General features: G+C 38.1%; 2 protein-coding genes across 2 annotated transcripts in view; one reads left to right on the top strand and one right to left on the bottom strand.

Moving 5' to 3' along the window:
- Positions 1–16,515, top strand: part of TRPC5 (transient receptor potential cation channel subfamily C member 5) — a 129,384-nt gene that overhangs the window by 33,868 nt on the left and 79,001 nt on the right. The gene's annotated exons all lie outside the window — the stretch shown is intronic.
- Positions 4,491–4,820, bottom strand: TRPC5OS (TRPC5 opposite strand). The gene has a single exon (XM_061177892.1). It carries the CDS (start codon positions 4,818–4,820, stop codon positions 4,491–4,493), a length of 330 nt encoding a protein of 109 aa, XP_061033875.1.

Genomic DNA, 16,515 nt, shown 5'->3' with positions numbered 1-16,515 from the left:
TGTTAAAACACATTACAATAAAATGGTATGGACCAATAGCTAATAAGGACTATATTCAATTATAATCTAATAACTAGCAGTAATCATCATACATAAGAATGTAACTAAAAAATAATAAAAAATAAAAAAAGAATGCAACTTATGTAGTTACAACTTCCCACACATTTAGCCAAAGCACACAGGGATGAAGAATTAGATGCTTCCTAATTCATTGCAATCTACCAGCCTATCTCCCTTAGTTTTCACACCTTAAATTTGTCTTAGAATGGTGAGCCTATCCCCCTCTCTATCCCTCCATGCCATACAAGAATTGACTTTGGTGTTGTTCTCAGGAAGATCCAGAAAAGTTTGGATAAAGGACCGGAGGGGAGACGCAGGATTCCAATCAGAGGTATCCAATCAGTGGACTGCCAAGTTAGTTAATCCATCTTCCTCTAACTTGGCTTTTAAGTGCATGACCTGTGTCAATTGCCAACCAATTATTTCTATCAATATTGACAACTTAGGGTTGGCTAATTTGCATATGACGAAAACAAGGCTTGGTTCATAAATGCGATTAGGAACTAACTCTATACCATGGTTTTCCACCATAAATGGCTGCATAACTGTTGACAACTTGTTACTTTTCTTCTCTCTCCTAAAAATACCTTCCCTACTAGCTCTTATTCCTAAATATGTTCTTACTTCCTACACTTATTTCTTATCACTATTAACTTTACTTTTAATTCTGTTCTGTAAGAGCAAACATACTTAATACAACAATCCATTGCTTGGAGCAAGGTAACATCTTAACAATTCATAAACATATATAATCACACAATCAAAGCAAACATTGCAATATATTTTATCTAATCCTGAGGTGCCATTATAGTATAATCTTTCCAGGTGAACCCATCTAGCCAAGAGGCCAGATAGTTCCACATATTACACTGTTGTAGCATCTTCCCGTTTGACACCTAAGGACCATGTTGACTATTATGTGTTTTATAGGCTGGTTCAAGCTTTATCTTGTTTCAATGTCTGGAGTAGTCTCACAGATTTCTTTTGATGTATTTTGATGACTTGCTTGAGTAAGTATCGTTGATTGTGTTCTCTCATTACTACTAACAATTTTAACAAGCTCACACTACTCTGTTGTGGAATTGTTATGAAGTCCATATTCCAGAGTTCTACTTGGAAGAATAGCTACCCTTCAGTATCCATCTTATTTGAGGTGTACCAGATCTTTCCATTTACAGTTAAATTGCTCATCAAATAGAATTCATAGCAGATTGATGTTCTCTCCTTGGATATGTTTCCTGCTCTTGCACAAGTATTTATGCCTTGAGTTTCATTTTGACACAAAGTTATAGCCCAATTTCCTGAAGTCCAAATTTCTAGTGGAGAGTGTATATCTTCCCTGACTGTTTCTAAACCTTTAATTAAAGCATAGATTCTATCTTTTAACTTTTATCCAGTTACTCTGTTATTCTTCTTCTTGGTTGCTACATATATAGATTTCCTTATTTAACTCTAATCACTATTTTTCCTTATAAAACTGCTCCTATTGGAATGGTGGGATAAATGGTTACTTCTTGCTTTCCCACTGCTCTATTTAGGTTAATTGGCATAGTTCCTTTGCACTGCATCTATTATTTACCACTTTGGACATAGTGTATAGAGTGGCCTACCCTGGGCAAGTAAGGCTCAGTTTGTCCAGTTATTGCAGCAGTAAAGTCCCTCAATCTGCTGTCTGGTATGGCTTGTAATTATCCACAGTAGTTGCTTGTAATATAACTTTTATTTCTCCTCTTTGTGTCTTTGTTCACCCCTCTAAGTCTCCTGGATCCTCACCTACTCTATCAATCTTCCCACGTAGCAGTCTACTGTGAAACTTTCTCATACTAATATTTTTCAGTAGCTCCATAAGTTCTTCTGATTTTCAAAATGGTCTCTAAAAATACAACAAACTAGTGAATATAAAAAAACAGAAGCAGACTCACAGATATAGAGTGGTTACCAGTAGGGAGATGGGAGAGGGAAGGGGCAAGATAGGGGTGGAAGAGTAAGAGGTACAAACCATTAGGTGTAAAATAAGCTACAAGGATATACTATACAGCACAGGGAATATAGCCAATATTTTATAATATCTATAAATGGAGTATAACCTTTAAAAATTGGGAATCACTATATTGTATACCTGTAACTTATATAATATTGTACAGCAACTATATTTCAATTTAAAAAAAAATTTTAAGAGTCTGTGTAAAAAAAAAAGTCTGTGTAGCTTTTCTTGATACAGCAATCTCTTTTTTTTTAAACTTTTATTGAAGTATAGTTGCTTTACAATGTTGTGTTAGTTTTGGTGTACAGCAAACTGATTCAGTAATACATATATATTCTTTTTCATTACAGGTCATTACAAGATATTGAATATACTTCTCTGTGCTATACAGTAGGACCTTGTTGATTATCAATTTTACATATAGTAGTTTGTATCTGCTAATCCCAAACTCCTAATTTATCCCTCCCCCACCCTCTTTCCCCTTTGGTAACCATAAATTTGTTTCCTATGTCTGTGAGTCTGTTTTCTGTTTTGTAAATAAGTTCATTTGTATCATTTTTTTTTAGATTCCACATATAAGCGATATCATATGATATTGGTCTTTCTCTGGCTTACTTCACTTAGTGTGATAATCTCTAGGTCCGTCCATTTTGCTGCAAATGGCATTATTTCATTCTTTTTTATGGCTGAGTAGTATTTCATTGTATATATATATATATATATATATATATATATATATATATATATATATATATATATACCACATCTTCTTTATTCATTCATCTGTCGAGGGACATTTAGGTTGCTTCCATGCCTTGGCTATTAGCTATCTCTTTCTTAAATTTGTTAAATAAACTTATCCTGAAATTCAGTGGCAAAACTGACTTATGTTTCTCCTGCTACTGCTCATCCAAATAAGACCTGGTTATATAGTCTATAATTTTCCCCATTTACCTTTAAAGGTAGCTAATAATCTGTGTATGCAGAGCTCACTTAGTATTAGACGCAGCATCTGTCATGTTGGTTAGCTCTGAAGCCATCTGTATTAAAAGTCTTTTTAATCCCTTTGACTATAATATGCTTTAGGACTCTATGTGAATTGGTATAGTCTGGTTTCCCACGAGTGTGGATTGACTTCTACATGTCATTTCTTCACAATTTTCATATACCACTTTGTCTAATGGTATACTTTTATGTCTTTACCTAGTTGTTGCCCATATTGTAAGATGCAAAGGCCATTCTCTAGGAAGAAGGACCGTAGTGTCCACAGGCTTGTATGAAAGGTAGCTATTCTTCCAAATGGAAGTAAGGGTACCCTATGGCATGCAATTAGTATGATCAGTGAATTTCCTGAACGTGTATTTGGTCCCTCTCTGTTTTGATATGGGGGTCTTCCAACTATTGCATTTCCCCCCTCTGGTAGCTTTAGAATTACTGAGGCTATAACCAGTCCACATTTTGTTTAAATTCATTATTGCTCCCATTTCTCAGTAATAAAGATTTCTGTCAAGGTTGAAGCAGTTTCCCTTATAATAAGCCTATCAGCTATTCTTTATAAATGTAGTTATACCCAAGAAGGTGTACTTTATCTGCTTCTACTTGTGGACCATCATGTCTAAGCCTATGCCATAAGTGTTTGACTTTTCCATAGGCGAATTGTCCTTGTTAGGGCTTTGTCTAGCCCTTCTAGTACTAGTACTTCTCTCCTGTTGTTATTTGGTATAACTTGCCATTTCCATTTGAGCAACAATGTTGCAGAGTAGTTGTGATATGGGTCAGCATTTGAGAGAACAGTCCTGCATTGGAACTTCTTGGCCTCAGCTTTTTCAAAGGTTTCTCCCTGGCAAGAGTTATCTGTAAAGCTTTCTGCACTTTTATTATCTGGTAGATGGCTGCTTTTTAGAATTATTTCCCCTAGTCTGCTATAGCATCCTTTGGCTGACACATTCTGTCCGAAAGGCCTAGTAAGTAGTTCTATCTTTTCAAGTAAAAGTGCCCCAATATTGTCCTATTAATGTGAATGTATTCACTATACTGCCATCCTGGAGGATATTCCCCTTTTAGTTTCCACTCATTGTAGAACGGTGAAACTGGGTCCCAAGATGTGATAGAGTTCATCAGGTCTTCACTCTATTGTTAGGTAAGGAGTTTCTTTTCTTTGCTAGTGTTTGCTCCTATTATCAGAAATCCTAACAGGAGAACAAGTACAGGTAAAGATAGAACCCTATTGCTAAAGTCAGAGCTTTTTGTATAAATAAATACAAAGAAGAGAAGAGACCAGCCTCTGCCAGAAGCAAATCAAATAGTGCTTGTTCTATAATAGATTAGTAATGAAACTGTGCAGAACTAGGAGAAAAACTGTTATTGCTAACATTCAGAAAAATTAGAATATATTTGACACAGAGAAATGATCACTTTTCACATGCTGGTGGAGGCAAATGAGGTTTTATCTACTTAAGTCACGGTTAATATTAAAGAGTACTTCTTCATATAATTCATCTATGTCTAACATAGCTTGATCTGTATCCAAGGTTAAGTCTTCGTCTTCTCTTCGTGTAAGTATTGATTCTAAGTCTGAGAGATCAGGAAGGTCTGGTAGTGAAGCTTCTTCGGAAAGAGGTACATCTGTTTCTATCTGTTCTGCTCTGTCATCTTGCTCTTCACAAGGAACTGGTTCTTGTGAAATCAACTGTAGAAGCTCTTCAGCTATTCCAATTAACTGGGCTATACAATCAACAAGTCTACCAACTAGTACAGGGATTGACACAGACTCCATGCCTCTGTGCTTTCCTCAGTAGATAAAATATTACTAAAAGCTGTAGTAAATGGGCTCTTGGTGACAATGGATCCTATGGGGCTGGCAATGGTTCTGTGGTTGGTTTGGTTGAGAAATGAGGCTGCTGATATGATGATGATGATGATCAAGTACAGAATGAGGCCAGCAGCCCTACAGTACTTTTTGATAAATTTGGTGAACCTCCCACAAAATTTACATGTGGTTCTCTTGTTTGTGTTGGTAGTGAACTGCTATTATAATGACCATCAGACAGATTGCCACAGCCAAGAGAAAACAGAAAAGCAGATCTAGTAATAGAAAAGAGAAATATAAAGTTAGTATCCTTGAGCCTTTCTCCATCATACAGTTTCTGGCTATAGGATAATGTTGAAAATGTACCCCTAGCTAGTGCTCCTCGTATTTTGATGGCCTTATGAGGCTCTACTACTCATAGTCCCCTTTACACTTCTCATGGTCTTTACCTCTTCTTATGGGATTTGAGAACAAAGTGAGCATAGGTGGTTTATCTTTCTTGAACATCTCTATTGAGGAGGAGACATACACTCAGAGCCTTTCAATTAATCCTGTTTTATTAGTACCTTTGCCTCATTGCCATTTATATCTGGTGCTGCTAAGTTCTTTCTGTGTTTTTAATAATTCATTCATTAAAGTTTCCGATTGCCCCTGCAGTCTGGGGAATTTATGGTAAATGAAAGTCCCACATTCTCTGTCTTTTCCCAAATTTTGTATAACTTCTGTTATAAAATTAGTTCTTTGGTCATTTCCTATCACTGCCAATATTCCATATCTAGCAGCTATTTCTCCCAAATTTGGCTAAAGCCATGGTCATACTATTCTCATCTGTATGTCTGTGTGCTCTACAAGCCCTATTCCTAAGTTTATACCTCTTTAAGGTAACATTCCTTGTTTAAAAATCTAGAGAATGGCCCAATATAATCTACCTATCACATGTGTCTGGTTTACCATCCCCCACTCCCCTTAAAAATGAGTTTGTTGAGGCTTCAAGTTTTTAGTAATTCAACATAGCTCATATTGCTTACTCGTTTCTTTGATTCATAGGTTTTTTTGTCCACTCTTTCTCCTCTGCTTACCTAGAATATTCATGTCCACATGCCCTGAGCTTTCACATGCCCAATCTGCAACCTTAAATTGAACTGACAAGGGACCTGAGTTGAGACTTGGAGTTCCCAAGACTGCAGAGTCTGTATTAGTTTTGGCGGGGGTCAGATTGTCTCCTCTCTTATTCTAAATAGATTATTCTGTCTTTCCATTCTGATGAGCTGGTACATGTCCTACATGAATTGCTAAATTCCTTTCATTGATTTCTTTTCATATCTCCCTTCACCAGATTGTTTTTCCTGCAGTAGGACAGTCTGTAATTTTCTATTTATTAGAACATATATCTCCAGTCCACAGCTGATTAGTGTAGCTATGTTCTTTCGGCCAGTTGTTTTCTTGGGCATATATACACATTAAATTTCTAACTACCAGTCCTGCAAATTGAGCTGGTTTCCTCTCTCCAGCCTCAGTCAAGTTTTCCCAGTGGAGAGTATTAGGAAGCAACCATCCACCTCCCTCTTTTAGGATACTGCCAAATCTATCTTTGCCCTGTTTCCAGCAGTTCTGACCAGAGTGGGGCCCAGCAAGCCACAGGCTTTACCCCAGCTACTTGTACTCCTTAGGCCTTTATTGGAGTAGAGCAAATCACCCGCCAGATGGTCTGTGATTTTCACATGGAGCTTGCTAGTTTCCACAGGGTGTGGTTTGACCCACTCAGTTATATAATATCTTCACCTAGCATAAGTCCTATCAGAACCTCACATTTTTTTTTTTGCCCAAAATCCTGACAGTAGACATGGGGTTTGCCCTGATGATAAGGGTCCTAACCGTAATAACCAGAAGGCATGATTTTGGTTGGAGGCAACTTCCATCTGAAATATGGGAGAATCGGTACTAGATGCATGGCAGTTTATTAACTCACAGGATCTCTGCTTTTTGATTAGAGAAAAAGCAATCTAGTGGAAGGAAATAATGGTAAAAAATCATGAGAGGAATTTGGCATTAATGTAGAGCACGAATCAGCTCATCAGAAGAAAGACACAGAGTAAGGTGTGTGTTAAATAGTAGAAGAGAGCACCATCAAACTTTTCAAAGGATGAGATAAACTACTATAGTGCCCATAGCCCAAGGGCACAAGAGGGTAATAGGAACATACTCACACAAAACCTATTTAACTTCTGGCTTCCCTTTCACCCAGTTTCTTTTCTCAGCTTCTCTACCTCCCTCTAGGACTCTGTTATTAATCTTCTTTGTTGATACACCTCCATTTATTCACCTATGTGTTTCATTCTATTTCATTCTCTCTGTATCTCCATCTTCCACTACCCCTTCCCATCATCTTTTCTTCCATCTCTCCCTAAGCTGGCCAAAATTTAGAAACAAATTATAGTCCATTAATCAAATAGATGTATTTACAGAGTTTTACATAACACAATCTAAATGTAAAAAGCAGAGAGGTAGAACACTTCATATGTTGCTATCTTATAAAGACAAATGTAGTTATCTGTTATTTATGCAACCCTTGGTTTATTTTTTCTATCTCTTGGTCACCTTTGATGGGAAAAAAACATTCCTGACCTAGCCTTAACCCTGTTGACCACTGTGTTAGCTAATCCACAATTCCTATCTTCAAAGCATCTTGGAACCTAGGAGCTGGGGATGGGGCGAGGGCAGGGAGGGTGTTGAGAAATTAGCAAGTACTGCAGTGCTAGGAAATAGTAAGTGTATAGCATCAGCTTATTCCAGTTATGATAATTTCCAAAGCAACCAAACCCTGACCCTAAGGTGTTTGCCTAAAGGTGTATTTTGGATAGTTTGCACCTAGCCCCAACTCACCTTAAGGACCCTTTTATTAGCTGTTCCTTCTGCCTAGAATCCCTTTCCCCCAGAAAAAGAAAAAATGGCTTCTTGTCATTCTGGTCTCAGCTCAAATATCATCTCCTCAAATTTCAGACCCTCCAACCTGAAAAAGCCTCTTAATCATCCCTTTCTCATTTTGCATACAGTGCATTTTTATATTATAGCACCTATAATCACCTCATATTTTCTTGTTTATTCATTTGTTTTTCTGTCTGTCACCCCACCCCACATACATATAGACTAAAATGAAGTTCCATGAGATTAGGAAGCTTGTCTGTTTTGTTTTCTGCTGTATACCCAAGGCATAGAAGAGAGGCTGCCGCATAGTAGGTAACCGGTAAGTATTGTTAAAGAAAGAAAGGAAGGGAAGAAGGGAGGGAGGAACAACTTTTAACTCTTTCATTCAGTAAATATTATCAAGTGTCAAATATTCATGGATAGCAGGGGGTACAAAGATAAAACAATTCATCAAAACACATGGTTAATAAAATGAGCGGGCAATGCACAGACAGAGAAAATATTCACAAAAAATATATCTGACAAAGAACTTGTAACAAGAATATATAAAGCGCTCCTACAACTCAGTAATAAAAAGACAAACAAACCAATTAAAAATGGGCAAAAGAGTTGAACAAACAAACTTCACAAAGGAAGAAAAATAAATAGCTAATAAGCACATGAAAACATATTCAATATCATTAGTCATCAGGGAAATGCAAATTAACATCACAATGAGATACCACAATACACTCACTAGACTGGTTAAAATTAAAGACTGACAACATCAAATGTTGACAAAGATGTAGAGGAACCAGAATTCTCACACATGCTTATGGGAGTATAAAATGACACAACCTCTTTGAAAACGTCTGGCAGTTTCTTATAAAACCAGGCAAGCACCTATCCAGTCCTGGCAATTCTACTCTGAGGCATTTACCCAAGAGAAATGAAAGTTCACAGAAAGATTTTTATAAGAATGGTTATAGCAGCTTCATGCATAATAGCCAAAAAATGTGGAAAGAGCCCAGATGTCAATCAAAAGGAGAATAGATAAACAAACTGTGATATATTCATACAATATGATACTAATCAGCAATAAAAAGAAATCCACTACTGATAGGGATAACAACATGAATGGATATCAAAAACATTGTACTTAATGAAAGAAGCCAGACACAAAAGAATATATATTGTATGATTCTATTCATATGCAATTCTAGAAAATGCAAAATGATCTACGGTGGAAAAATCAAAATAGCAATTGCATCTAGGGGAGTGGAAACTGACTGGAAGAGGCTTAGAGAACTTTCTGAGGTGATGGGTTATACAAGATTACGCATTTTTCAAAACTCACTGAATGGTACTCTTAATATTTGTGCATCCCGCTGTATGTAAATTTTACTCACCCCCAAAAAGTGACCAAGCATGATCCCCAGACTCAAAAACTATATATCAGATGAGATGACATGGCCATAAGTATTCTAATAAATGTTCACATTTATTGAAGACCTATTACACTTCGGGTACTTTCTTTTTTAATATTAGTACATTTAATCCACTTGATAACCCTGTGACATTACAGATGAAAAAATTGAGGAACAGAGAAATTAAGTAAATTGCCCACCGCCACATGGTAAATGAAGACACAGAATTGGAAGTCAGCCCAGGTATGATTCCTAAAGTCCTGTGCCAGAGGGCACAAATTCAGGTGCCTATAGGAGGAAAATTTGCCTTATTCAGGCCAGAGCTGACATCGCATTCTAAGCAGGAATAGAACTCAAAATGTTAATCTCATTTCCCATCCCTGGAAACTGGCTGAATTCCAAGTTGACATGAGTCCCAAAGCAGAGGGATGGAGAGACCCAGCTCAGTCCCCTCAGCAATCTCCATCATCTGTGACAGGAATGTTGTGTCCATTTTACCTGCCCTTCCCCTGACCTACTGAATTGGCCCACTCATAAACTACTCACCTGTGATAGAGCCAAGATGGATGAGAGGGTCAAGGTTATGCCTATCAAACGTTTACTGGACTTTCGCTTTCAAATGGGATGTGAACGCTCCTGTCACAACTAAAAAACAACAACAAAATGATAAACTACAAAATTAATAGGTTTTAAAGATATCTGCGATCTGTGGAAACAAGGACAAGATGAACTAAAATTTCAGAGAGTGAAGAGTCTTTCGTAAGAATGCTGATAATCACAGACTTTTTTTCTTCACTGAGACATTTGCTAATTCTGGGCACAAGTTGAAGATGAGGTTTGGCACCAAGGCAGAGGGAGTCTACTGAGGAAAATGAGAAATCTGCATAAAGTTTGAGGCTAGCATAATGGATTGGAAATTTGAGAAGCCTGAAATGCAGGGCTAATTTTCCTCACCTGAAGTTAGCTGAGGTCTAGCCTAGCACATGCGTGGAAAAGTCTGAGTGAAGTCTCCCAAGCCTCGCGGTACTTTGGAGACAAATTCTCACTAGAGGGAGGGAGACTGCCACAAATACGCTACTGGTCTCTCCCTCAAACGATTTTGAAGTTGAGAGGACATGGGGAGGCCAATGAGTTAATAAGCTCAAAACCATCCCCAAAGGGCATTTTAGGCAAAGTGATTCTAAAATGTATAAGGATATATAAAGGGCTTAGTATAGCCAAAACATCTTAAGGAAGAACAAAATTGGAGGACATATACTACCAGATATCAAGGCTAGCTATGCAGCTACAGTTATACGACAGCATGGTACTGACACAAGAACAAACAAATAAATCAGTGGAACTATGACCCTTACCTCACACTGGATATAATAATAATAATAATAATAATAATAATAATAATAATAATAATGATAATTTAAAATGGACCATAGACCTAGACATGAAAGGTAAAACAGTAAATCTTCTAAATCAAACCGTTGGCAAATATCTTCGTGACCTTCAGTAGTTAAAGATTTCTTATTCAACACAAAAGCATTAACTATGAAAAAAGATTGATAAATTGGATTTCATTAAAATTAAGAACTTCAATTTATCAAAAGGCACCTTAAGAGGGTGAAAAGGCCAACTACAGATTGGGAGAAAATATTCACAATACATATATTTAACAAAGGACTTGTATCTAATATGTACATATATTTTAAACTCCTTCAAATCAATAAGAAAAAGATAGACAGTCCAATTTTTAAAAATAGAACAAAGAATCGAATAGCACTTCACAGATGAGAACTTTCAAGTGGCCTACAAACATATGAATAGATTTTCATCATTATTGCTCATGAGGAAAATGCAAATTAAAATGACAATGAGACACACAAAACCCCACCAGAGTAGCTAAAATTGAAAAAACAGAAAAAAACCTGACAATACCAAGCACTGAGAAGAACATGGAGCAACTGGAACTTTCATACATTATTGGTGAAAGTGTTAACAGGTACAACTTCCTTGGGACTGTTGGGCAGTGTCTACTAAAACTAAACATACCTCTATTGAATGGCCTTGTCATTCTACTCCTAAGTATATAAAATAAAAGATTACAAATGTCCACAAAAATACATGTACGAGAATGTTGAAAGAAACCAGATGCCTAAAAGTACATACCATATAATTCCATTTATATGAAATTTAAGATCAGGCAAATGTATCTGTAGAACAAAGGTGAATGTAGTAGTTACCTCTTGTGGGGGGCGGGTGGTTATTGACTGGGAAGAAATGTGATGAAGCCTTCTGGGATGCTGGAAATATTCTGTCAATATAATTACGTATGGTTTTTTTTTAAAGCATTCAGTTGTACCCTTAAAATTGATGTACTTCACCTTATGTATGCTATATCTCAAAAAATTGTTCTTTTTTTAATTTTGGGTTTCCTTCCTATAAAACCAGTAAGGACAGCAAGACAGTGATGAGAGTCTTGTCAGGGTTCAGCAAGCTGGTCATCACAGAATGGAAATGGAATGAAGTCTGAAGGTACAGAGAAGGGTCCTTGGCCTACTTCATGGCAGAGCTAAGTAAAGCAAGAGACCCTTGTAGCTGGATGGAGTTGTAAATGGACAGAAGATGAGATAAGCCACATCTTATAAGTAGCTCAGAAAGACGGCTGGGGCAGAGGCCATGCTGTCCATCTGATAACTAGAATCTTTAACCCCATAGACTTTTATTAATCTCACTCTTATAACATTTTTGTTGGCACAACTAATCAAAAGCCACCATTTTTCTTTTAGCAGATAGTCCTACCCTGCTATTTGGTGATGCTCGTAGCTGGCAAACTGGCAATAAGTGTCTAACAGTAGGGTGGAAAAGGAGCAAAGGAATCCAAATCCTCTGGGTCTATGTTTATAGTCGATAAGTTTCTCTGCATCAGGCAAGGTAAATTAGTTCATATCCAACGGGAAGAGAGGCAGTTATGTGGGAGAGATTAAAATGTGCCTTTGGTGAGTATAGGTGCCAGCTTCCTATTTACAAACAGTAAATTTTTTAACAATGCTCCCATTTCTAATGCTGCAGTACCATTTGGATACATGCATTCAACACAGATTTTTTAAAAACACCCCCAGCAATATTGTAAAGTAATTATACTACAATAAAGATATTAAATAAATAAATAAAATAAAAACACCCCCAGACGCTACTTCTCATTGCCCTCCCCACCCCTGAGGAAACATCAAGAGGTCCTTGTTCCCAAAGGGCAAATTTTATAATTTTGACATAGCAGGAGCTCTCTGAGGGGCTACAATGAACAAAGCAACAGGATCTGCCCTTTAAACTCTTTTTTTTTAAAGAAAAATAAAAGCTACAAACCTTTGCGTTAAAAAAAATAATAATAAAAAACTGTGTGCAATAAGGCATTTGCCTGTTATAGGATCTGACATTTAAAATCCCCATGAACCATATTTAATTTATCAAGAAAGAAAGGAAAGAATTGTGTGGCTGAAGAGCTAAACATGGCCCCTTCTTGAAAATATATGAAAAATTCAAAACAGAAACTGAAAAAATGGAGGGTAGGAAATGTCCTTATGGTCAATTTAGACCAGATTCTACTGAATTACTTTCTTCCTCCTCCAAAGTTGCTCACTGCTGCAGAGAGAATCACAGATTCTTGCTTGCCCTTCAGAAAAACAACTTCGTCACTGGAGAAAAACAGCCACTTTTGAAAATATATCTCTTGGTTATTTTCCTAGACAGACAAATAGTTTCCTCAGTCTTCAAACATGAGGACAGCAACCCCATCTTGACTTGGTGGGACTCTGCACGGGCTTGTCCCTGAATCTCGGCTGTTATGAGAAACCCACAGGCTCCCAGAGAGCCTGAAAAGAACTGTAATGCTTCTAGAAAGATTCTTGGCTTTTAAATATTACCAGTGCAGAAGGCGAGGTCTAATATAAGGGAAATAAAAACAAAACTTAGAGGTAAAAGGAAAAGGGATTTTATTCCCGAGTCTTCCCTCAGCTTTCTGAGAGGGAAAAAGGAAAATTGTTTTTGTTTGTTTGTATATTTTCTTTGGGAGACACGGTAAAATGATGCTAGTGGTTGTAATAGTAGGATCTGTGTCAAACAGACCTATATTTGAATTATAAATTTTTCACTTACTAACTAGAAGTTTGCTAAACTACTCTGCCTCAGTTTCCTCATCTATAAAATGAAGATAATAAAAGTTGTGAGAATTACGTGAGTTAACACATGCAATGAGTTTAGAATGGTGCCTGGTATATAATAAGTTCTTAATAAATGGTAGCTAATATAATTGTTCTGGAGAAAATTCTGGGATCCAGGAAACAGTGTGTGGTGCATCCTGGGTACTGACTAGTGATCCCTGGAAGGTGGAGGGGGCAGTCGGGGTGAGACAACTGCAGGCATTACAGAAACTGGTAGGAAGTACCAGAGATATAAGTCATCTCATAGTTAGAACCAACATGACTATACACTTGGATAAAGATGTGAGGGAGCTGTCTTGTGGCTCTAATTCACACGTAACCCTTTCGGAAGACGTAAGACCAGTCACGTAGGGACTCCTTGAGGATTAGTGGATCTTCCTGGCCTACTTCACTCTCCCCTTTGCAGCCCTTGCTCACTCTGGCTCTGAGCTCCGGCAGGTGAAAACTGACTACACTTCAGGCTGCCCATTGGTTATTCCTCCCACACATGGCAAGCTGTGTGGAGAAGGCCCTCCACTTGGTATTATGGCAATGAATCTTTCAAAGCATTAACTAGCTGTTCCTTGGAAACATCCCCCGTTGACCCTTGAACAACATGGGGGTTAATCCACCTATAACTTACAGGTGGCCCTCCACATCCGTGGTTCCTCCACATATGCCGATTCAACCAACCACAGCCCATGTAGTTCTGTAGTGTTTATAATACTATTGAAAAAATCCGCATATAAGTGGACTGTTCAAGGATCAACCGTACCTGGAAAGTAATTGGCAAGATAATGAAGGCCATGACCCCGTGTCTAGAAAGGCTTCACCTGAACCAGCCCAGATTCTCAGATCTTCCTATGTGAATCATTTGGGTAAGAAAGGAAGCATCATACAAATACCATTGTATACTTTGTATCCCTAACCATCCTAGCCCAGATTTAGTACTGAGCTTCAAGAATACCTCTCAGAAATTTGACAAGAGCAAGACAAAGCACCAGTAGTGGCCTCCTCTCGGTTTCCGTGGCAAATGCCAGCTTGCCAGGAGAGACCCAGTTCATTTATTTTACCACCTGGAAAGAAGATCAGAAGTCATACATTTCTTCCTTCTGCCTGCAAATGTACTTACTGCTTATCCACCAAAAGAAAACTGCTTCTGTTTTTAATGGTCTCAAAATAAGATTCCATAACCTCCCTTGGTAGCTCATTCCAGTGTTTCATAGTTTCCTCCTTCTGCTAATTATATCCTCAAGCACCTTCACATACATTAACTTATTTAATCCCATAGCAATCCCGCACAGCAAGGATTATCCCTATTTTACAGCTGAGGAAGTGAAGAACCAAAGAGGGTAAGAGATGTGCCAAGATTACATACCTGGTTAGTAGCAGAGCAAGAGTAGGAATCTGATTCTTCAGTCTCTCAGCCCTCTGTGCTCTCCCTTACACTGTGGTCTGCCTAGTGATGCTCTGGGGAGCTCCAAATCACCAGCAGAATATGAAGCAGCGTTAAGATGTCAACAAGAACACAAGACAGCTGTGGTGGGTGGCTTACCAAGTGGATTGTAGGCCACAGGCCCCCTTGAGGATGACCATTTCATTGTCTTCATCCCTAAATACTATTGTTCTCAGAGTGCACCTACAGTTAGAACGTTCCAGTAAAAAGAAAAGATACCAAAAACCTAAACGAACATTCAAATCACCTTAAGACCATATGCTGATCTATGAAAATTAAAAATAAGACAAGAGTACTTGGTCTCCTGTTTTCAAATTTCTCCATTTTTGACCTCTGAGATAAACATAATCAGAATAAATTGGAGGAAGTGAGGTAGAAAAAAATCTTTCCTAATATCCCAAAAAGAAAAATGCTTTGCCCTTGGGCATGAATTTATTCTTTCCTCTCCCTCTGAAGACCTCATTCTTTTACCTCTCAAGGTTTAGAAAGAGGCCAACAGTTAGCATTTTAAGCATGGGTAAAGAGCAAAACCCATCCCCTATGTGCTTAACACTCAGGAAAGCACACCAGGGCCACAGCCCTGTCCTCTGGCGAGAGCCCTCCCAATACCAGACCAGCATGCTGCTCAAGCAAAGCACTGGATGGAGTTGTCCTGATAGGATTCCTTACACGATTTCCTTTTTAGTATTACCTAGAGGCAGGGGATTCTCAAGGCAGTTTTGCTCAACAAGAACAAAATCTCTCTCTCATCTCTTGTGACTGATATTACCAGGTTAAATATTGCTGCCCTAAAACATACGTTTAATTAAATATAATGGCCACTCCACCTAACCACCCTTGTCAAAGTCGCCAGTGACTTCCACACTACTAAATTCAGTGGTTAATTCCCGGTTCTCATCTTGCTTGTCCTATAGGCAGCATCTGACATGACCACTCTCCAAGTCCTCTTCTTTTTGGTCTATAGTCGCTTCCTTGATGATTTCATACAGGCTGTAAATAACACCTATCTACCAATGAATCCCAAATTTATTTAGCTAGCTCAGACCTTTCTCCAGAATCTCATACTTGTGTATCTAAGTGCCTTCACAATGATTTCTGATGTCTAAAACTCAATATTTCCAAAACTGGGTCCTTGGTCTTCCCTCCAAATCCTACTCCACCTATAGCCTTCTCCATCTGAAGTCGATAGCAACTCTGTCCTTCTAACTACTCGGGCTAAACGAGCTTGAGTTTATCTTTGACCCTTTTCTTTTTCCCACAATCCACATCCAATCCACCAGGATACCCTGTTGGCTTTGCCTTCAGAATATATCCAAAATCTAACAACTTGTCATTGTGAGCCACCATCATCCACCTGTCACTTTGATTATTTCAACAGCCTCCTAACAGGATTCTCTTTGCCTCACTCCAGTCTCTTCTCAATACAACAGCCAGAGTGATCCCTTTAGACTGTGAGTCAGATCATGTCACTCCTCCTGTACTGTCTCTGCATTTCCTTCAGAGTAAAACCTAGATCCTTATAACGGCCTACATGGCACCCCGTGATATAATCTGCAACTTCATCTTCTACTTCTCTCTCCCTCCGTCCATTCCAGCCACCCTGGCCTCTGTCATTCCCCAAACTCACCAGGCACATTTCCTCTTTAGGCGCTTTGCACTGGCAATTCCTTCTGCCTGGAATGTTC

This window comes from Eubalaena glacialis, chromosome X (genome assembly GCF_028564815.1).
Source record: "Eubalaena glacialis isolate mEubGla1 chromosome X, mEubGla1.1.hap2.+ XY, whole genome shotgun sequence".
Classification (NCBI taxonomy): Eukaryota; Metazoa; Chordata; class Mammalia; order Artiodactyla; family Balaenidae; genus Eubalaena; species Eubalaena glacialis.
This window is presented reverse-complemented; position numbering and strand designations above follow the sequence as displayed.

Coding starts and splice junctions, on each gene's coding strand:
- TRPC5OS (XM_061177892.1), bottom strand. CDS start 4,820: ATGGAGTCTGTGTCAATCCCTGTACTAGTTGGTAGACTTGTTGATTGT.